This window comes from Protobothrops mucrosquamatus, unplaced genomic scaffold (assembly GCF_001527695.2).
Source record: "Protobothrops mucrosquamatus isolate PMUCROS unplaced genomic scaffold, P.Mucros_1.0 scaffold6, whole genome shotgun sequence".
Lineage (NCBI taxonomy): Eukaryota > Metazoa > Chordata > Lepidosauria > Squamata > Viperidae > Protobothrops > Protobothrops mucrosquamatus.
The window spans coordinates 6,434,617-6,453,986 of NW_015386393.1; the positions used below are offsets into that span (position 1 = coordinate 6,434,617).

Genomic DNA, 19,370 nt, shown 5'->3' on the forward strand with positions numbered 1-19,370 from the left:
GGCCTGACCTAGGGTGAATTTTAAATAGGGATAATTTTTAATGATTTTAAATAGTCACAGCCACTAATATTTGGATTTTAATTGGTTTTTAGAAGGGGTAATTCTGTATATTGTTTTAACATGCTGTGAGCCGCCCTGAGTCCCATGGGGAGAAGGGCGGCATATAAATTTTGTAAAATAAAATAAATAAATAAATATTACATATGTTACACTTTTGATGTGACTTTTGGAAGTATTACTTCCCCCTTATGTCTCCTTATTAAAATCACACCCTAGTGATGTTTGCAGTCCTGTAGGGGCTGATTTACAGTTTTTAGCATTTACAGATAGTCCTTGATTTACAACCAGTCGCTTAATGACTATTTGAAATTATCTCCCCAGAACTACTTAACAACCCGTTTTCAAAGTTACACACACCTAGTGGTCCCGTGATTGCATTTTGTGCGCTTGGCAACTGACTCACTTTTGTATCTATTTGCCTGGAGACGTTTTGGCCACTTTCCAGCATTTACTTCCAGTTTCTATCAAAAAAATGCTCAGTGGAAAAACAGATTCTCTTAACGACTGTTGTGTTCACTTAACAACCACTGTGGTCACTTAAGATCATGGTGTCCTCTTAATGATTGCCACAAAAAATGTCAAAAAAAGCGAGGTCTTGTCACATGGTGCCTTGCCTTGCAATCTCAATGACTGATGATTGTAATTCTGGGTTCAATTACTATCATAATGCAATGGCCTTCCTAATAATATTTAACCTATCATCATTCTTAATTATTGTCTGATTTTTCTCTCGGTAAGGGGAGAAAAGAACACATTAGAAACCATAACTAACAGTAGTGTGTTAAATGAAATTCCTGAAGGGCACCAAGGGCTTAGGGAAAATTCCCTGGTTTCACAGCAAAGAAGACTGATGAATGTAGTGTTTAGTTTTTCATTCTAAAATTATAAACTAATCCATAGTCTCGGAATCTCAAACTCGGATGATTGTGAGGGCTTCCCTATTTACTTTGCTTGAAATGTCTCAAAGAGCACCCAGGACGCTACAGTTCAACCTTCAGCTACAAATATTTCCCTTCTTTTGGTAGTTTGCTTGTTGGAAGCCAAGAGGCAGTCAACAAGTCATGGTCACATGATGTCCTCGCTTAATGACAGCAGTGGGGGCTGGGATCGCTGTCGCAATGATGTAATGCCTCATCACACTTTACAGTTGCATCACTTAGCAATGCAAATTTCCATAGTCCCAATTACCATAGTAACCTGAGGACTACCTGTAATTATTGGCCCCCCGACCTAATATTTTGTAGCACACTGTTTTGAGGCAATAACTGCCATCGGGTGCTTTCTGAAGCTCCAGTGGCAGTGGGTTTTTTTTTCTTCCTTTATATTTATTGACTGCCCAACTCCAGTTGTCTTAGATGAGTAAACTCCCAACCGTGAGTTTGGGCTCTTTCCATGGATGTTGCATTGGATTCAGACCAGGACTCATAGCAGGCCATTTCAGAACAGTTTAATATTAGATTTTCAACCATTTTTGGGTTCTCTTAGGTCGGGGGTAGGCAACCTTGGCTCTTTTATGACTCGTGGACTTCAACTCCCAGAATTCCTGAGCCAACATGGCTGAGCTTGAAAACCTCTCCCTTTCCCCTCAGCATGGCTGGCTCAGGAATTCTGGGAGTTGAAGTCCACCAGTCATAAAAAAAGCCAAGGTTGCCTACCCCTGTCTTCGGTGTATGTTTTGCGCCATAATCCTGCTGGAGGACCTGTGACAGAGACTGTGCTTTCTAACACGTCTGTATATTAATCAAATAATCCTCTTTTTCCTTCCTAGAATTGAGAGAAAAATTGCAACAATATCACTGGAAAGCAAATCTCCACAAAAGCCGCTGGAAAATAGTAAGTTTATAGGCCAGTAAGTGGGCATTTGATAAGACAAAAGGGATTGATCAGGACAAGAATAAAAATAAACTTGACCACTTGTGGTGATCTACTTCTCAAAAAGCCTTTCTGGCACCGAAATGGTTCAGGAAAGGAAGGAGCCACAAATTGTGGGCCTCAGCTTGAGTCTGGTAGGGAAGTTGGTTATGCTGACAGTTATGCCTTTTGTTTTGTCCTGTTGCTGTAGATCAGAAATGTCAAACACAAGGCCCGGGGGCCGGATGCGGCCCGCAAAGTGGTTTCATGTGGCCCGCGAAGCCATCCTGGAAACAGTAAGGGAACGTCTCCCGCTGCCTTGGCCCTGCCCAGGCTGGCCGGGAGCCAATGTACAATTTTGTAGTGGCCATCTATGCTGAAATGTATTCAGTCTTAGCTCCACAAGGCCATCCAGAAACAGCGAGGAACCAGCCCCTGCTGCATTGGCCCTGCCCGCTGGGTTCATGCTGGGGAGGTGTCACCCTTTGTGAGGAATGAAGAAATGGACCATGCCTTGGTGCTTGCCCCGGTCCCACCCCCTTCTGCCAGAGACCCTCAGATCTGTCCCACTCCTGCCCAGGCCCCCACAGGCCCCCTTGACGGGAACGATGTAGAGCTGGCCATGCCCACCCAGTAGGCCACACCCACGCGCCCCCCCAAAGGCAACCGCAATGCTGATGCGGCCCTCAATGAAATTAAGTTTGACACCCCTGCTGTAGATTTAGAATAGATGTAGGGTTTCTGTAAAAATAAAAATAAAAAACTAAAAAGAACTGCAAAACATTTACCAGCGTTACGCAATTCACCTGAAGCATCACGATCCAATAGCTGTTACTGAAACCAAAATGTGTGAATTCACTGTGAAGTGTTTTAAAAAAAATAAATAGGTGAGCATCTAAGTTTAGGTAGTGACGGAAATACTATTTCAAAAGATGCAACGATGGCTCCTGGCCCTCAGTTTTAATTATTGAGTTCATGGCTGAGTTCAGATAGCTTGTGCTCTGTTCTAAGGCAGTCTGTCTCTTGTGGTATGAATCTGGGTGACTAGTTTCTAGACGCCATAGTGCTGGACTAAATGGATTTTGATCCAAGCAAGATGGGCTGCTGTTCTCTAATTGTGATGAATGCAGAAATTACTCTCCTTCCGATACGAGTCCTTGCACAGTAGACAATTTAGTTGCCTCTATATGGCAGCTCCTGGCTGCAGAATTCTGGCAGACAATCTAGCTACCAGCTGCCTTTTCTCCTTGGGATCAAGAAAGCTAACCCTGATTAAAAACAGGGTCCTCATTTAATTTTATCACTCTGCCAAAAGGGAAACCACGTTTCTCTTGAACTGACGCCTACATTTTCTGCCTTTGCAGGCATCAACTCAGCTGGGAGAAAGCAGGCTACTGAAAACATGAACAGCAGCAAGTGGAAATCAACCTTTTCTCCGATTTCTGACATCAATCTTTCCAAAATGGCAGACAGTCCTTTGCAAGCGTCAGCATCATCCCTGAACCAGAACACCCTCTTTGCCTTCAGACAATCCTCTGATGACAACCTGGCAGGCGACAGGGCTGGCACGCACGTGAGGAAACACGCAACTGCATCTGATGGGCTTGGCCAAAATACCATGAATGGGTTTGCTTACAACGGTGGCAGGCTGTCTGCAGATGTCGGTTTACATAGCTTTACTGATGGTGCTTCACTTTCTCACAAAACGGCTGACGTGGTGACGGCTCTGGGGGGCTCCTCGATGGGTTTCCTGATACAAAGGAACAAAGAGGCCGGAGTCCCCGAGACGAATCCATTCTTGGGCAAGAGGCAGCTAGAAAGCCTTGGCGGTGGGAAAGGGGACGATTTGAACTGGTCAGGACTGAAAGGCAAAGAGGCCAACGAACTGAGTGTCCGGCTGGGAGGCTCTTCCGACAAGGCTTCGGTGCTAAACAACAAATTCGGCAAAGGACGGGAACGCGACGTGGAGTTCAAGAACGGCCACAACCTGTTCATTGCTGCTGCTGCTGCTGCTGTCCCCTCTGGTGGCCTTCTCAATGGCAAAAGCCTCTCTGCAGCCAACTCTGGCAAGTCGTCCGGCATGGCCTCCTCCACGCAGACCCACCACCCTTTCTTGAACTCCTTAACCCCTGGCACGCAGTTTCCCCTTGGCCCCATGGTAACAAACTCCTCGGTACTGCAGTCCTTATTTAATTCGATGCCAGCCGCCAGCCTAGTGCATGTATCATCAGCTGCCACCCGCCTGACCAACTCACACACGATGGGGAACTTCTCTCCTGGGATGACAGGTGGAACAGTTGGAGGTAAGCTAAACTTTATTCGTGGCACACACTGTGACCGCAAGGGACACCCGGTCCAGGTGCAAGGGAGCAAGAATGACAATGATGAATTGTTCAAAGTAGCTGCTTTATTGCTGTTCGCCCATAGACAGGGATCTTGCCAGACTAAAGCACAGGCTGCGTAACTAGCTGATAAATCCTACGAAGGTTAGGGTGGATCTTTCTGCATACCAGGGACTCAAGGCTGACTTGTCTTGTTAGTTCCTTGGGAAGGAGCCCCTCCATTCTGAATTCAGCGGCAGATTCCACCACCCTTCCTGGTATTTCATACCTCCCCCCCATCCTAACGGCAGATATTTTTAATCGTTTTCCATCTGGGTTTATCTCCTGAGGCAGTGATGGCGAACCTTTTAGAGACCGAGTGCCCAAACTGCAACCCAAAACCCACTTATGCATCGTCAAGTGTTGGGTGGGTGTGGCCCATTGGGTGGGTGTGGCCCATTGGGTGGGCATGGTTGCGGTGGTAATGGCAGACTGGGTGGGACTAAAAAGGTCAATCAATCAATTCCAATTTTGCAAGATCTTTTTTTTTTTTGAAATTGACTGATTGAACTTTTTTTTTTTTTTGCACACGGCGGCGGAGGCCTCAAGAGAAAAGGTTTTATAAGGCTGAAGGCCTAGGACTGGGGCGACGGCGCGCGTGCCCACAGAGAGGGCTCTGAGTGCCGCCTCTGGCACCCGTGCCGTAGGTTCGCCACCACTGAGGGATCCTTGTGAATCCCTGTCATGCAGCCAAATTTCTAGAGCATCTTTTAATCGGTTCTGTGAGAATTTCTATGAGCTGGGACGAGGAGAGGCTTGGGACCTTTTGCAGCATTATATATTTTAGCCTTTTCGGTGATCTCAAGCATCTGAGAATCTCAGGGAATCTCATTTTTTTCCCCCAAGTGTGCCTGCCTGTCTCTTGAGAATGGGCCTAGAATGAATGGTATAGCTTTTCAGGCGATTCTTGACTACTTAGGGTCCATGTGTCGATCTCCACTGGGGGGTGGTGGTTCTGTTGGGGTATTGAGTTCAGCCACGGAGTTCCCCCTTGGTGCTTCTAGAGCGTGAGCAAGGAAGAGGTAAGTGCGTCTCTCTTCTGCTAGGTTTTGTGTTTTTTGTGTTTGTTTTTTTTATTTAACTGCCACTGCCCATTGCCTGCTGCTGTTTCCATACTGCATTATTGCCTGCCTGCCTGCTTTTGTTTTGCTTCTCTTGCTGTGAGCTGTATAAAGTCCATCTGCTGAGGGTTTTTTTCTCTCCTGTTTGCAGGTATTTTTAACCATGTGGTGCCTTCTGCCTCCTCCTCTTCCTCCTCCTCCGCTCCCTCCCCCTCCCCTTCCTCTTTTTCATCCTCCACCTCGTCCCTCCATTTTGGCAACGGTGCTGTTTCCAGCTGTACCCTCTTAAGCTTAAATCCTCTGCAAGTCGCCGCCAGCACCCCATCATTCCATGTGTCCCCCAACCCAGCGCCATCTAACGATGCCCAGCACCTCACCCGCCCCCCAGCACGTGCCGCTCTTCGGACCCCACCTCCTCCTCCTCCTCCTCCTAATGTTTCATTGCCACCACCTCCCCCCCTCCTCACCTCTAACTCCGAACCGGTCCTCCTACAGAGCTTGTCATCCCTGCCAATTTCAGAGTCTTTCCTGCCGCCATCTTCCACTGCTAACTCCGCTTTGTCTATTAAACTAGCTTCTCTTCAGCACAAAACCTCCCGCCCCTCCTTCACCGTCCACCACCCACCTTTGCCCCGCTTGGCGCTGGCCCAAGCCGCGCCTGGGATCCCACAGTCCAACACGGCTGGCACGCCTGCTATGTGGGTCACCCTTGGCATGCAGTCTCCTTACGCTTCACATCTCTCTGGAGTTAAGCCACGATAAACGAGCTAGGCTTAGCTTTTGAGCACTGGTGCTCTGTAAGGTAAGGCTGGTGTGGGGTGTCTTGGGTGAGGCAAGGGTGGTGAGCAGGAGATTGGTGCTCTGACGTGCTAAGACAGGGGTCCTCAACCGTGGCAACTTCAAGACTTGTGGACTTCAGCTCCCAGAATTCCTCAGCCAGCTTTGCTGGCTGAGGAATTCTGGGAGTTGAAGTCCACAAGTCTTAAAAGTTGCCAAGGTTGGAGACCCCTATGCTAAGTTGTATGGAATCACACATCTCTCCGATCTTTGCTTTCCCTGTGATGGAAAGCCTTAAGAGGTGAAGCTCAATAGCAGAGTGTGTGTTTTTTTTTTACCAACAGAAACTCCCCAAATTTAATTCCTGCCCTGTTCTGTTTGGCAAGTTCAGTAGCAAGGAGTGAGAAAAACCCTTTTCTACAGGAGACCTTGCAGAACCACTGCCCTTCAGATACAAGTCTGGGGGACGGTCCCTAACTAAGTAGTGAAGTCCAGGGTTTTATCCAGAAAAGTGACTGGACATCCCTCCCAAAGATTAGGGTGGGTGACCTCTCCAGGGTGCAAACAGCCTCCAGAACCCTCTCAGATTGGCATGTATTAAGCCCCCCCCCCCAAAAAAAAAGGTGAGGGGGGGCTTTGCAAAGTTGGAGCTTAATTCCTTCACCCTCCAAAGCACACAGCACTCTCCCAATGATAGGACTGCTCCCCTGAGCATACCTTTTGTTTGTTTTTAAATTGAAATTGTGGTCCCTTCTCTCAAGGGTTGCTCCTCCCTGCCCACAAAGACTTATGATTAAAAATATATATGAAGTTGACCTGAAAACCTTTGCACATTAAAGGCAGGCAGTAATGAGCTAGGCGGGCCAGATTAGTGATAAAATGGTGATTAAAATCAGGTCCGGTCACATAGTGACTCCCTTAGGGACCAAAACTCTGGTCCCATTTGTGGTCCTAAGCCGAGGATTATCTGTTACTTACTTTATGGTTCAGTGCATCAAACACAAGACAGGACACACAGGGAAACGATAACAATCCTTGCCGTGGATCATGACCTGAACGTTCACGCAGGCAGGAGCTACGCAGATGTCTTGGGAGAGTGAAAATAATGCTGCAGATTTGAGTGTTTCTGAAGTTGCAATAGCGCTACTAAAGACGTTTAATAATCGTAGCTGAAGCTGTGTGGAAAGACAATGGGGCAATGGAGGGCTTACCACTCATTTGTCTTCTAATGTTCTCTATACCAGTGTTTTTCAACCTTGGAGTTCTGGGAGTTGAAGTCCACCCATCTTAAAGTTTCCAAGGTTGAAAAACACTGCTCTATACAAGCTTAATGGATAATTTTTAGGCAATTTGGGGTCATGACTAAAACCCGAAATAGGAAAAACTACCCTGTATCATGCAGACGTATACTGTAATTCTCCATAGAGGTTTTGGGCTGTCAAGGCTTAGGTCGAGGGAAAAGATGTGGTTGAGAAGCTTCTCCGTGCCAGGAAAAGGATGAGTGGGTGTGAGAATGAAGATAAGGATGAAGACCGCAAGAAGGAAAGAAAAGATAAAAGCAGACCAGCAGCAAAGAATTAAGGAAGTAAGAGGCTTTCAACAGCAGAAAAGACAACAGGAGGGGAAAAAACGTCCTCGGGATCTGCTTGACAAGTTGGTGGCAGCTGTGCCCTTTGCCCAGTTTTGGTTTTGGTTACCAGTTGTGCCCATTCCTGGATTGGGAGACCCTCTATCACTCATGGTTATCTTGTGTGTAGATTATTGCTGTGCATTCTACATAGGGCTACCCTTGAAGACCACACAGAACGTTCAGTTGATCCAGAAAGTAACAATGTGAGCCGCTATAGGCAGGTCTTATTATATCTGTATAGCACTGATTACTACTAAGCTTTTTGGGGAACAATTCTGGTGCTTGTTATTATGTATGAACACCTACATGGCATGGGGTCTAGTTGTATAAGAGACCAAAGATTTGGACAGGGTGAAACTCAGTATTCTGTGGACTGCGTGGTTAGAGCACAGGAAGGTATTCTTTAGATGTGGGTGTTTATAGTTTATTTTTTTGTTGTTTTCATTGGGTGAGCCACCCAGAGTTATGGCAGATAAGAGAGGCAGCCTTAGAAATGTTATCAGTCAGTCTCGCATGTCTTCTCCCTCCTATCCTGTGTAATCAAGGATCAGACACAGATGCAGGTGTTAAAACAGAGTTGGCATGCTCAGGATCTCATGGATGAAACTGTTATCTAGCAGGCCCTAGAAGCATGTCTTCTCTGTTTCAGCACCTGCCCTCTGGGCACAACCTCCCCCCCTCTCCCCAAGAGATTCCCACTGCCCTTATTCTGCCTGCCTTTTAAAGAGCCTTTAAAAAAAAACTCATCCCAAGTCTAGGACTAGGATGGTTATTGAGCCTTTTTAGTCAGGTGTGGTACAGGCAATAGCAAGAGCCCTTATAAACTGCTCCAAAGTGCTTTACAGCTCTCTCTAAGCGGTTTACAGAGTCGGCATTATTGCCCCCAACAATCTGGCTCCTCATTTTACTGACCTCAAAAGGATGGAAAGCTGAGTCAACCTTGAGCCGGTCAGGATCGAACTTCTGGCAGTCGGCAGAGTTTGCCTGCAGTACTGCATCCTAACCATTGCGCCACCACTGAAGAGGGTTTCATTGTTCCCTGGGCAACTATAATTCTTTTTTTAAATTTGTCAACCGTTTCAGAAGCAGGTACCTCTAGAAATGAGTTTCATAATTAAGAATTGTACTGGCACAAAGTAGGTGAAGGCAAAGAGAAAGGAAAGAAGCTGCATCAGACCTATGTACATCTATGCCAGGGGTCTTCAAACCTGGCCCTTTTATGACTTGTGGACTTCAACTCCCAGAATTCCTCAGCCAGGCACGTGTGCCTGGCTGAGGAATTCTGGGAGTTGAAGTCCACAAGTCATTAAAGGGCCAGGTTTGAAGACCCCTGATCTATGCTAGGAAATACACAAGTTGGATTCATACAGTATAATAAGCCAAAGAAAAGCAATATTATGGCTTGGTGTATATTTTAATTAGCCTATGATGGCATGAGTGAATTCCAAGCTTGATTCAGTCTAATATATCCTTATACTTGAGCAGAATGCCAGATCCATCAGCCCAAACTACATAGGCTGGGAGTGGAGACAGATGATTCAGACGGAGGATCTATCTATTAATTTCCGGGATTACCTAACTATTGGGCTTGCTTAACTATGATTGTTGAATAATCAATTGACTAGGTTCACGCAGTATATTTAAGTCAGGCCTGGAGTTAGGATGCTTGGGAAGCCCCTGTTGATTTTCCCCCCTGAATGTTGTTTATGTCATGTTTCTTTAATTCTTTAATTCATTTATTTATCATTTGATTGAATTTAGGGGCTGACCAACTCCAGTTGAATCATGTGTGGTTTTAAATGTTTTAAGCCTCCTAGAGTCTATTTGCAGTTGGGCGGCCTCAATATCCAATAGATTAGATAGATAGATAGATAGATAGATAGATAGATTAGATAGATAGATAGATAGATAGATAGATAGATAGATAGATAGATAGATAGATAGATAGATAGATAGATAGATAGATAGATAATGATAGATAGATAGATAGATAGATAGATAGATAGATAGATAGATAGATAGATAGATAGATAGATAGATAGATAGATAGATAGAAACATTGTGCAACTTCATTATATAGTAACCAATGAGCTTTATCTGGGATGTTTTGTAAATTCTAATACACATTTTATTTAGCCCAGATCAGGAATTCTTTGAGGTTTATTCAGCTTGTTGGAGGCAGACAGGGAGCCTTTTTGTTACAAGTATTGTTAAATCATTGGAAGCAGTCAGTCAGCAGGAAGTCATGATAAATTTGCTCTTCATTCCCATCAACCTTTATGCGTGTCGACAGTACAGTGCAAAAACTGTAGAAAGTTCTAAGTCCACCTTGCCTGTTTGCTGAGAACTTTACTTTAGACCTCTCACCCTGTTGTTTGGCAGTCTGGAAAGAATTGCTTAATGCAGGGGTGTCAAACTCAATTTCATTGAGGGCCGCATCACCATTGCAGTTGCCCTTGGGGGGGGGCTGGGGGTGTGTGGCCAGGGTGGGTGTGGCCTGCTGGGTGGGTGTGGCCTACTGGGTGGGCGTGGATGGAGTGGGTGTGGCCTATTGGGTGGGCGTGGCCAGCTCTACATCGTTCGCGTCAAGGGTGCCTGTGGGGGCCTGGGCAGGAATGGGACAGATCTGAGGGTCTTTGGCAGAAGGGGGTGGGATCGGGGCAAGCGCCAAGCCATGGTCCACTGGAGGAGCCTCACTGCCTGCCAAACCCCCTCCCCCGGAGCCCATCAAGCCGGATATGTGAAGTAGGCGAGGGCCATTTGCTGGCCACTTCCAGGCGATGGTGCATTTCTTCATTCCTCACAAAGGGTGACCCCTCCCCAGCATGCACCCAGGGGGCGGGGCCAACACGGCAGGGGCTGGTTCCTCGCTGTTTCCAGACGGCCTTGTGGAGCTAAGACTGAATGCGTTTCAGCATAGATGGCCACCACAAGATTGTACATTGGCTCCTGGCTGGCCTGGGCCAGGGCCAAGGCAGTGGGGGCCGTTTCCTCACTGTTTCCAGGATGGCTTCACGGGCCACATGAAACCACTTTGCGGGCCGCATCCGGCCCCCAGGCCTTGTGTTTGACATGTCTGGCTTACTGTAAAAAAAAAAAAGTCATTGTTAACCTTTGGGGCTCTTGTTTAAAGTGCCTACCTAAAGTTCAATCTTTTCCTTCCCTTTCTTTCCTCCCTTCCTCTTTTGCAGGTAACTAGGACTTCTACCTCAACCTGATGTGACCTATGCAAGGACAACATGGACCAACTTCTCTCAGCTCCCACTGAAGGTGCTTGCCTCAATGGCTTAAGGGTTTTCCCCCACCCACCCACCCACCCAACTTCTCTTTTACTACTGGACTCAAACCTAAGTCATAAACATAAAACCAGAGGAAAGGAAATGCTACTGTGAATCTTAAGTTAAATATATATTCAGACTGCAGAAGAAAATGCTTAGAAACAGCTTCCAGTTTGTACTGTCTGATAGAGTAGATATTTATATATTTTTAAATGTTTAAAACACAGGCGCCCCTTGACAACGTTTTTGTTCCACCTAAAGTTGTAGAACTGAAAGGAGAAAAAAAAAAAGAGGAAGGGAACTTTAACAACAAAACCACCATTTTCTCTGAAATAAAAAAGACTGGCACATCAGCAGAGATGTAACAGAGCTTCTCTTGGTGCTATTGACATCTGAAAAAATGTGCCTCTCCCGTTCTGTGCTCACGGTGCTGCTTTTTTTAATTATTATTATGTTTGGCCTGGTGGGGATGATCAACATGAAATTTTGTGATTTCTGTACATCACCTGGCTTCTTTTATTCCTCCTGCTACCATTGGACACATGCCAACTGGCTAGTTTTTATACTGAAATCAAGAAAGCAATGGATGTGGGAGAAGGGGGGGGGATAGCTCTTTCGAAAACTTTATTTTTTAATGATTCCGACATTGATGTAATTTATATTGCAAGCCACGATCAGCTTGTCTCTCTCCCTCCCTCACTTCCTTCTTTAGCCTCTCCTGGTGGAATTCAGCTGCGGTGCTCATGTTGGGCTCTCCACCAGTGTTCAGACATGCAGTGGTTGTTTGGAAGGGGGTACTCTGCCTTAATTGTGTGAAAGCCAAAGGGTTGCATTAAAAATGTGAGGGGCTGAGTCACCGATGAAAAGAAATTGTATCTTTTATGAATATGGATGGTTTATGAAAATGATCCTTGCCATTCCAGGTGGTTGGTTTACTTTGGGCAATCAAGTATCAGAATCAGGTTGTTGACTTGTCAAGTCTCTTAGTTGCCATGCAGGCTGACTCTGTGAAGCTGTGAGTAGACTAGCCTCTGCCTTTTGTTTTCCAGATCGTGTTGTTTTTTTTTTGGTCTTGTCTTGTCATTAGATCCCAGCCTTCATCAGTCCCAGCTGGCTGTTGGTCAAGGATGATGTGATTTGCCATCATCCGGAGGGCCATTGGGTTCTTGGCTGGTAATTAGGAACATTTTCTCTTTCTCTCCCTCTTTGTTTAGGGGTTTTGGCGTTGCATCTTCTGGGGTTCATATTGTTTGAAAATTAATTTATAAGATCATCCAACCAGCTTATTTGCCTTTTACACCTTCCCCTTGGGAATACCTGGTGAGCTTATTATGCATTTGCAGATCTCTTAGGAACTTATCCAGGAGCTAGGTAGGAAGAGAAGATTCCTATCCAGCTTTATCTTCTCTGTAACCACCTCCCTCGTTCAGAGGGAGTTGCCTACATTTTACAAAGGCATGTATGTCCTTTGATGTTGGTCTGACTGTTTCTCTGTCAAACTTGAGAAGTCCAGGCAGCTGAATCTTGTGTCAAGAAGAGGCTGTCCTCAGGTTCCTCTGCGGAGTTGATTTGTTTGAAGTACAGTGTATTTTTTTAATTAGCAAGATTTTAATACTTGATTGAGAAGCAGCTTTGGGTTTTGTTTTATCAAATTGAACACGTGCTGGTTTTGATATATATATAGGGCATTTGCTTTTAATGAAGCTTTTAATATTATTTACTTTCACACGAGAGGAAACAAACCACAACACTCAAAAGTTCATTTTTATCATTACGCTGAGTATATTTTTTAAGGAGAAAAAAAAATCAAATCTGTGATTTGGGAGTTATCAGTTTACGGAGGAAAATATAAGGCACACGGTTTGGGAAAAGCAACAAAATATTTTATAGAAAGTGACAGTGACTTCTGATTTATTTTTGTATCAGACTGTTCATAGTAAAATAGGAAGAGGGATATAAAGTCTGGTTTAATTTTTTTCAAGCATGTAAAAGCAAGTGTGAAAGGAAAGGGAAACTTTGGTGTAAACCCTTGGAACAGAAAGGAGCAAGAATCACGAGTAGAAGTACAAGTTGTATGAAGAGCAAGGTTAAAAACATGTCCGTGTTCCCATTCAGTGAAAATCAGTCGATCATATTAAAACCCCCAATACCTTTTTCAACTTTAGAAAATACATGCATGCAGGCTTAAAGCTCTGGATCACTCTACAGTAATTCCATTTTTTTCCTTTTTGGTTCCACAATGCATACCCTTCTGGCTATTTTAGACTACTGCTTCTCTTAATCTCAGCAAGCCTCACCATAGTTGAATGAAATTGTGAGAGCAGGTGAAGGAAATCAGGCTGGGTGGGAAAGAAAGATGAGCTTTCTGATGATGATATTTAAAAACACCCCAGGCTTTGCCTAATTTCTGCATTTGTTCCCTTTGAGCCGAAAGAGGAGGGGATAAGGAAAAAATGGCCAAACTCAGTTTCCCTTGGGACAGGGGTAGGCAACCTTGGCTCTTTTAGGACTCGTGGACTTCAACCCCCAGAATTCCTGAGCCAGCATGGCTCAGCTTGGAAATTCTTCCCTTTCCCCTCAGCATGGCTGGCAGAGGAATTCTGGGAGTTGAAGTCCACGAGTCCTAAAAGAGCCAAGGTTGCCTACCCCTGCCTTGGGAAGAGAAAGGTTTTTACACCAATTACATAGCTTGAGCAGAAGGCTTTGACCCACTTTGCAACCTGGAACAAACTCCACAAACAATTCTGTATATTTGAGATTCCAGGGTGATGTATCACCTTGATTCAGCTGACTTCTTTCTCTCCCCCCCCTCCTTCCCCCCCCCTCAAAGATATTCCATTTGAGAGGGGATCCTTTTGTTGGTTAAGAAATCTTTCCAATAAGCTTGCCTTCTGTAGAAAGACCTGTGCCTCTCTGGAAAATCATAGTGTTGAGCTTGTTGGCAGGCTCGAGATGGTCCACCAGGATCTAGGTATCTTACGTTTCTAAGTGAGAGGAAGTTTCATGCACATTAGAATGTGACTCCTTTATGGGTGCTTTTCTTCCTTCTTAATGTGAATGAAGAGCTAGCTTGACCCAGACCATGGTTTCCCAACCTTAGCCATTTTAGGATGTGTGGACTTCAACTCCCAGAATACCCCAGCCAACTTCTGGGAAGTCCACACATTTTAAAGGTTGGGAAATACCGACTCAGCAGAAGTGGAGCAAGACTTCTTTTAGAAAGCCTGGATCTTGTGTTAACTCCTCTAAAAGTCTATGGAGATTCTCAGTCATCCGTGTCATATTTGCCTCAAAAGGCAACTGGACTTCGTTTTTCCTGGAAGACGTTTCGCTTCTCATCCAAAAAGCTTCTTCAGTTCTCTCATCCAGAACTGAAGAAGCTTCTTGGGAGGAGAAGCGAAAGGTCTTCAAGGAAAAACAAGGTCCAGTTGTCTTTTGGAAAAGTACCTTTGGGGCAATTCTTCTAAAAGACAAATAACCTGCATCCAAGTTTTTCATATGTGTGGAGTTATCAGAGCTTACACCCGGGGTCTTCAAACTTGGCCCTTTTATGACTTGTGGACTTCAACTCCCAGAATTCGGGCTGAGGAATTCTGGGAGTTGAAGTCCACAAGTCATAAAAGGGCCAAGTTTGAAGACCCCTGGCTTATACCCTGAAATCTGCTCACTCTTAGATTCTCATCCGATACAAAGGAAGGCGAGGAAACAGCGCATTATTTGTTAAGGACTTCTTTTGAGGAAATAATCCCAGGTTTTCTTCCCAATAGGGCCAGAATCTTGACTCTCTCTCTTGATCTTGATCTTGCTAGAATAATTCTGCATTGTCATTTAACTTCTGCTCAGTTTTTCATTAGGTTTGAAAGGAATCATTTCTTCTCTAAGGTTTTATGCAGCCTCCTCCTCCACAGTCTCTTGTCTTCCATTAGGAATTAGGTATTTTTGTCCTTTATTGGCAGATTTCACTCCAAATGCAGACACCGAGCTGCAAATTGGCATCCAGAGGAAAGGAGGAACGTGAGCCAAAAGTCTCTGCAGAGCATTCTCTGTCTCTTAAGCTCTTTTTCCAGGCTTTCTGCTATTTAAAAGTGTGTTGGGAACTCTCATGAAGTTAGCTTTTGCATTCTACAGCGGTCCTGTAATTGGTTTCAAATCTGTCCTGAAACAAATGGGTGCATCAGCTTCTATTTTCTATATGTTACCCTATACAGGGTATATGAAGAGCTGTCAATATACACATGGAGAGGATAACCTTCAGATATATAAATTGTATTAGGTCCTCCAGCTTCAGACATTCTTTAAAAGTTGGCAATTTAATATTCTATACTTCTCTGAGTGGGAATAGCACAGACATAATAGCGGGATGGCTATTTTTCCTAGCTTGCCCCGAGGAAAGGAAGATGATTTTAGGAAATGATGACATATTTGAGTCCCTAGATATTAAGGCACATGGAGTTGCAATCTTTGTCCATCTCAGCAACGTGTAACTTTAAGATGGGCGGACTTCAAGGCTGGCTGGGGAATTCTGGGAGTTGAAGTCCACGTGTCTTAAAAGTTGCTGAATTTGAGAAACATTGCACAAGAGGGCTGTTGTGTTCTGGCTGGGTCTAAAGGAGAAGAAAGGATTTTTCATACTTGATCTAAGAGTTACAGTATAACTTGAAGCATGTATGGCATATTCCCCTGCATTCTTTAAAATCCCCCCCTCTTCTCAATTCTCTCTCTGTTGTGGTTGCAAGGGCAAGCTCCAGAGGTGTGTGTGTGGGGCGGCATCTTATCTGGGTTTTTTTTTTCTATTTTTCGTCCTCTATCTATCTTAGAAAGCCTAATAAATCCCCAGTTTTGTTGTTCCGTTGCCTTCCCCTGAAAAGTTTAAATAAGGGGCCATGGATTAGGAACCTCTTCAGAATACATTTGAGCTACAGAATAACACAGCATATGGTTAATTTAAAAAAAAATATGGGTGTGCTGATCTAAATACACATTCAATGAAATTGATTTTAATAGAGCACCTATTACATAATTAGTTGGCGGTTTGTCTTTGGACGAGCAAGATTCCAGAAGAGGGGGCTATGAAGCTATCTATCTCCCCCAAGCAGTCTGCCTTATTCCACTGATGAGCATTTAATTTCTTGTTGGTGCTGTTCAGGTGTAAGAAATGCCTAATGCCAGAAGTTGGATTCATGAAGCCTCACTGTTGTGAAACGTTCTTTCCAGCTACATTGCTGAGCACTTGATTATCTCACCGTTTCTGAGGCCGAGGGAGATCTCTATGGTGCTTCAATCAGTTCTTTGCACTACTGGGTATCGGGAAAATAAAACTTGTACCCTTTTCGACGTGGAGTTTTGTCCTGGCTGAGAAGAAAATTAATGGCTAAGAACTCCTTGGAACATTTCTGGGTCAGCTGGGATGTTTAAGTGGAGTGAGCTAGCCATATGCCTTCCTAGGCACTTCAGTGCTTGCTGAGTTTTGTGGGTATTATTCCTGCATGTATCCAATCTCAGCTGCATCCTGCATGCAGCTAAAGAAAGGAACCAGATCTTACCTGTGAAGTATTTTTCCACCTATAAATGCACAGAAAATTCATTTTAAGCTGATTAGGAAAATCACTGCCTGTGTTTCCCTGCAGTTACATTTTCAGGAGAACAAGCGCAAACCATTCAGCCCAACCCCATTTCAACAGAGGTTATGGTGCTATTAATTCTGGGTGCTTTCTCAGGCCAGCCTGGGACCGGTCTTATCCATGTTTCTTCTTAGTTTCTTCCAAGGACAGGTACAGCCGATCTGTCACTGTTATAGATAATCTTGTTTGTCGTTTGTTCTCGTGTAAGGTTCTTGTCCTGGATTGATTAATGAAATGTGGCTTTATCAGTGCTGAGTGTCTTGATGGGCACCCCTTTCATCTGTGTACTGGGAAGCGTGCAGTCTTGAAATATAACCGTTTCATGTCTTTTGCTTCCCTTCGTCTGCCTTGAAATACCTTGACTACCTTGCATCTTCTCTTTGGCCTGATACGTAAGCATTTTTTAAAAAATTTACGCTCATAAGAGCCCAAAATCAGCGAATGAAATAATTGTCCGCAACGGGATGAAATTGGGAGGGTTTGGGGAAGGGGATGTTGTGTAAATTCATGTGTGCTATCACAGCAGCAAAAATCAGAGAAACTTGCATTCGAGGGACATAATTGTTTGGAAGTTAAGAGAACTGAAGGGAGGGTGTGTGTTCTCCCGAGAGATATTATCTATGCAGGGGATCTACAGACGATGGAGCAGAACTTTCACCGAGGAATCTGATCTGGTCTTTTTCATGCAGGAGGTTAAACATTAAGGTTTCATCCCCAAAGTTTCCAAATTAGCTTGTGTGGATCCTTTAATATCCAGGGAGATCTTTTAAAAAATCTTGCCCAAAGTTCACAAGAGTTGCAGTTTATAATACCCAGTAAATAATTTGGGGATATAGGGAGAGTAACTCAAGTTTAGGGGGACTCTCTGGATTCCAGGGTGGCAGCCTTTTCAAATGCCTGGTTCAAGCTGAAGTGGTCCCCTGTGCAAATTTCAGGAACTTAATGAGGGGGGATTTTCATATTGTTTTAATTTATTTTCTCCCACATGCTTCTCTCCTACCCCCACCCCACCCCCACCTAGGTCATGCTGCAGGTATTCAAAGATTACCCTTGCTAACTTTAAACTTTCTGGGATTTTTTTTCTTTTTCTTTTTTTTGTTTAAAAAAGAGGGGGGAAAAAAGATGGGTAAGACAAGCCTAGTCTGGTGTCAGCGTTTTGCATTTTGGAGCCTTTTGGATATATTCTCTGCAGAATGGAACGGAAGTCTGTGTTGGAGTTGAAGGGGAACTTCAGTCAGTAATGGAAATTGCTGCTGCTCAGGAATTCATTTGTAAAATAGTAAAAAAAAAAAATTATATAAAATCCATTTGTAAAATGGATTGAAGAGAGTATCCATTTTCTTAAAAGGTGGCAATATGGGATGTTTTTTTTTCCTAGGGTCTAGGAATTGATTTGTATACATTAGCCCATGAACATGACATTTATTTAAAAAATCAAAATTTTCCGCTGTGGTGGGACTACATAGGTCTGAGCTGCAAAGAACCAGATGGCGGCAAAGACGCAGAAATCTCTTTGCTGCCCTCTAGTGGCTGTCCAGAGCCTTGCAGTCCAGATCGGATAATCCTAGCCCACTGTCTCTTTGTCTCGTCTTGTTTTTTTAAACTTTTGCTCCTTACGTTTTATCTGCCATTCTTCCATAAAAAAGTCCCATGAAAAATTCTGGCATGTGTATATATGTATGTAATAATAAGCTTATCTATATATTTTCCACTCTTCTGATCTTTCCAGTTCTAGAATTTCCATTCTAATCTTCTCTTTGAATCTTCCCACACTTCACTTTGATTTGTAAATGAAAGAAAAATGGCTTTGAAGTTTGTCTTTATATTAAAAATGTATGTATTTTAATACACTGTACTAATGTGGTGCTTCAATTCATTTTGAAGTTGGCTTGAGATTATTATTTTTCTCTTCCAAACGCAGGACGCCGTATTATGAATCCTTTGCCATGAAATGCAGTTGTGGCCATGACTTTTATGTGCCTCTAATTGCTAAGCAAATGTTAATGACGAAGACAGATCTAGCAATTATATTATATAAACATAAAATATAAAATTTTTCCACAATCTAATGGGACTTTGGACTAGGGTCAAATATCAGATAGCCATTACTGATATTCTCTGATTCCTGGGAATGTTTTGTTGTCATTAGCATGCTGAACTAGAGAAGGCTTTGCAGAAACTCTAATGTACCGAATGCCATACCTTAAGGCAGAGGGAGTCAAGCTATTCTCCAAAGCGCCTGAAAGCAGGACAAGAAGCAACGTGTGGAAACTAATCAAGGAGAGAAGCAACCTAGAACTAAGGAGAAACTTCCTGACAGTTAGAACAATTAACCAGTGGAACAACCTGCCTCCAGAAGCTGTGAATGCTCCAATACTGGAAGTTTTTAAGAAGAGACTGTCCGAAATGGTATAGGGTTTCCTGCCTGAGCAGGGGGTTGGACTAGATGACCTCCAAGGTCCCTTCCAACTTTATTATTATTATTATTATTATGACTTGTGGACTTCAAATCCCATGGCAGGCTCAGAAATTCTGGGAGTTGAAGTCCACAAATCATAAATGGGCCATAGTTCCCTACCTCTGCCTTAGAGCAAGGATGGTGAGCCTTTTGGGCTCGGTTTATCCAAAATTCGGAAAATGCCTACCTTGCCTGTTGGCATGTAACACTGACACACACACACACACACACACACACACACACACACACACAC

The 19,370-nt window shown here is 44.1% G+C and overlaps 1 protein-coding gene across 1 annotated transcript in view; it reads left to right on the top strand.

Annotated features, from left to right (window-relative positions):
* The window catches only part of DOT1L (DOT1 like histone lysine methyltransferase), a 90,799-nt gene extending 79,751 nt beyond the window's left edge, over positions 1-11,048 (top strand). The window contains exons 26-28 of the mRNA XM_029282972.1: positions 1,829-1,893; positions 3,276-4,214; positions 10,952-11,048. Of these exons, the coding sequence (XP_029138805.1) occupies positions 1,829-1,893; positions 3,276-4,214; positions 10,952-10,959 (1,012 nt within the window). The 3' untranslated portion in view covers positions 10,960-11,048. The remainder of the gene's footprint in view (positions 1-1,828; positions 1,894-3,275; positions 4,215-10,951) is intronic.
* The last annotated feature ends 8,322 nt before the right edge of the window (positions 11,049-19,370 follow it).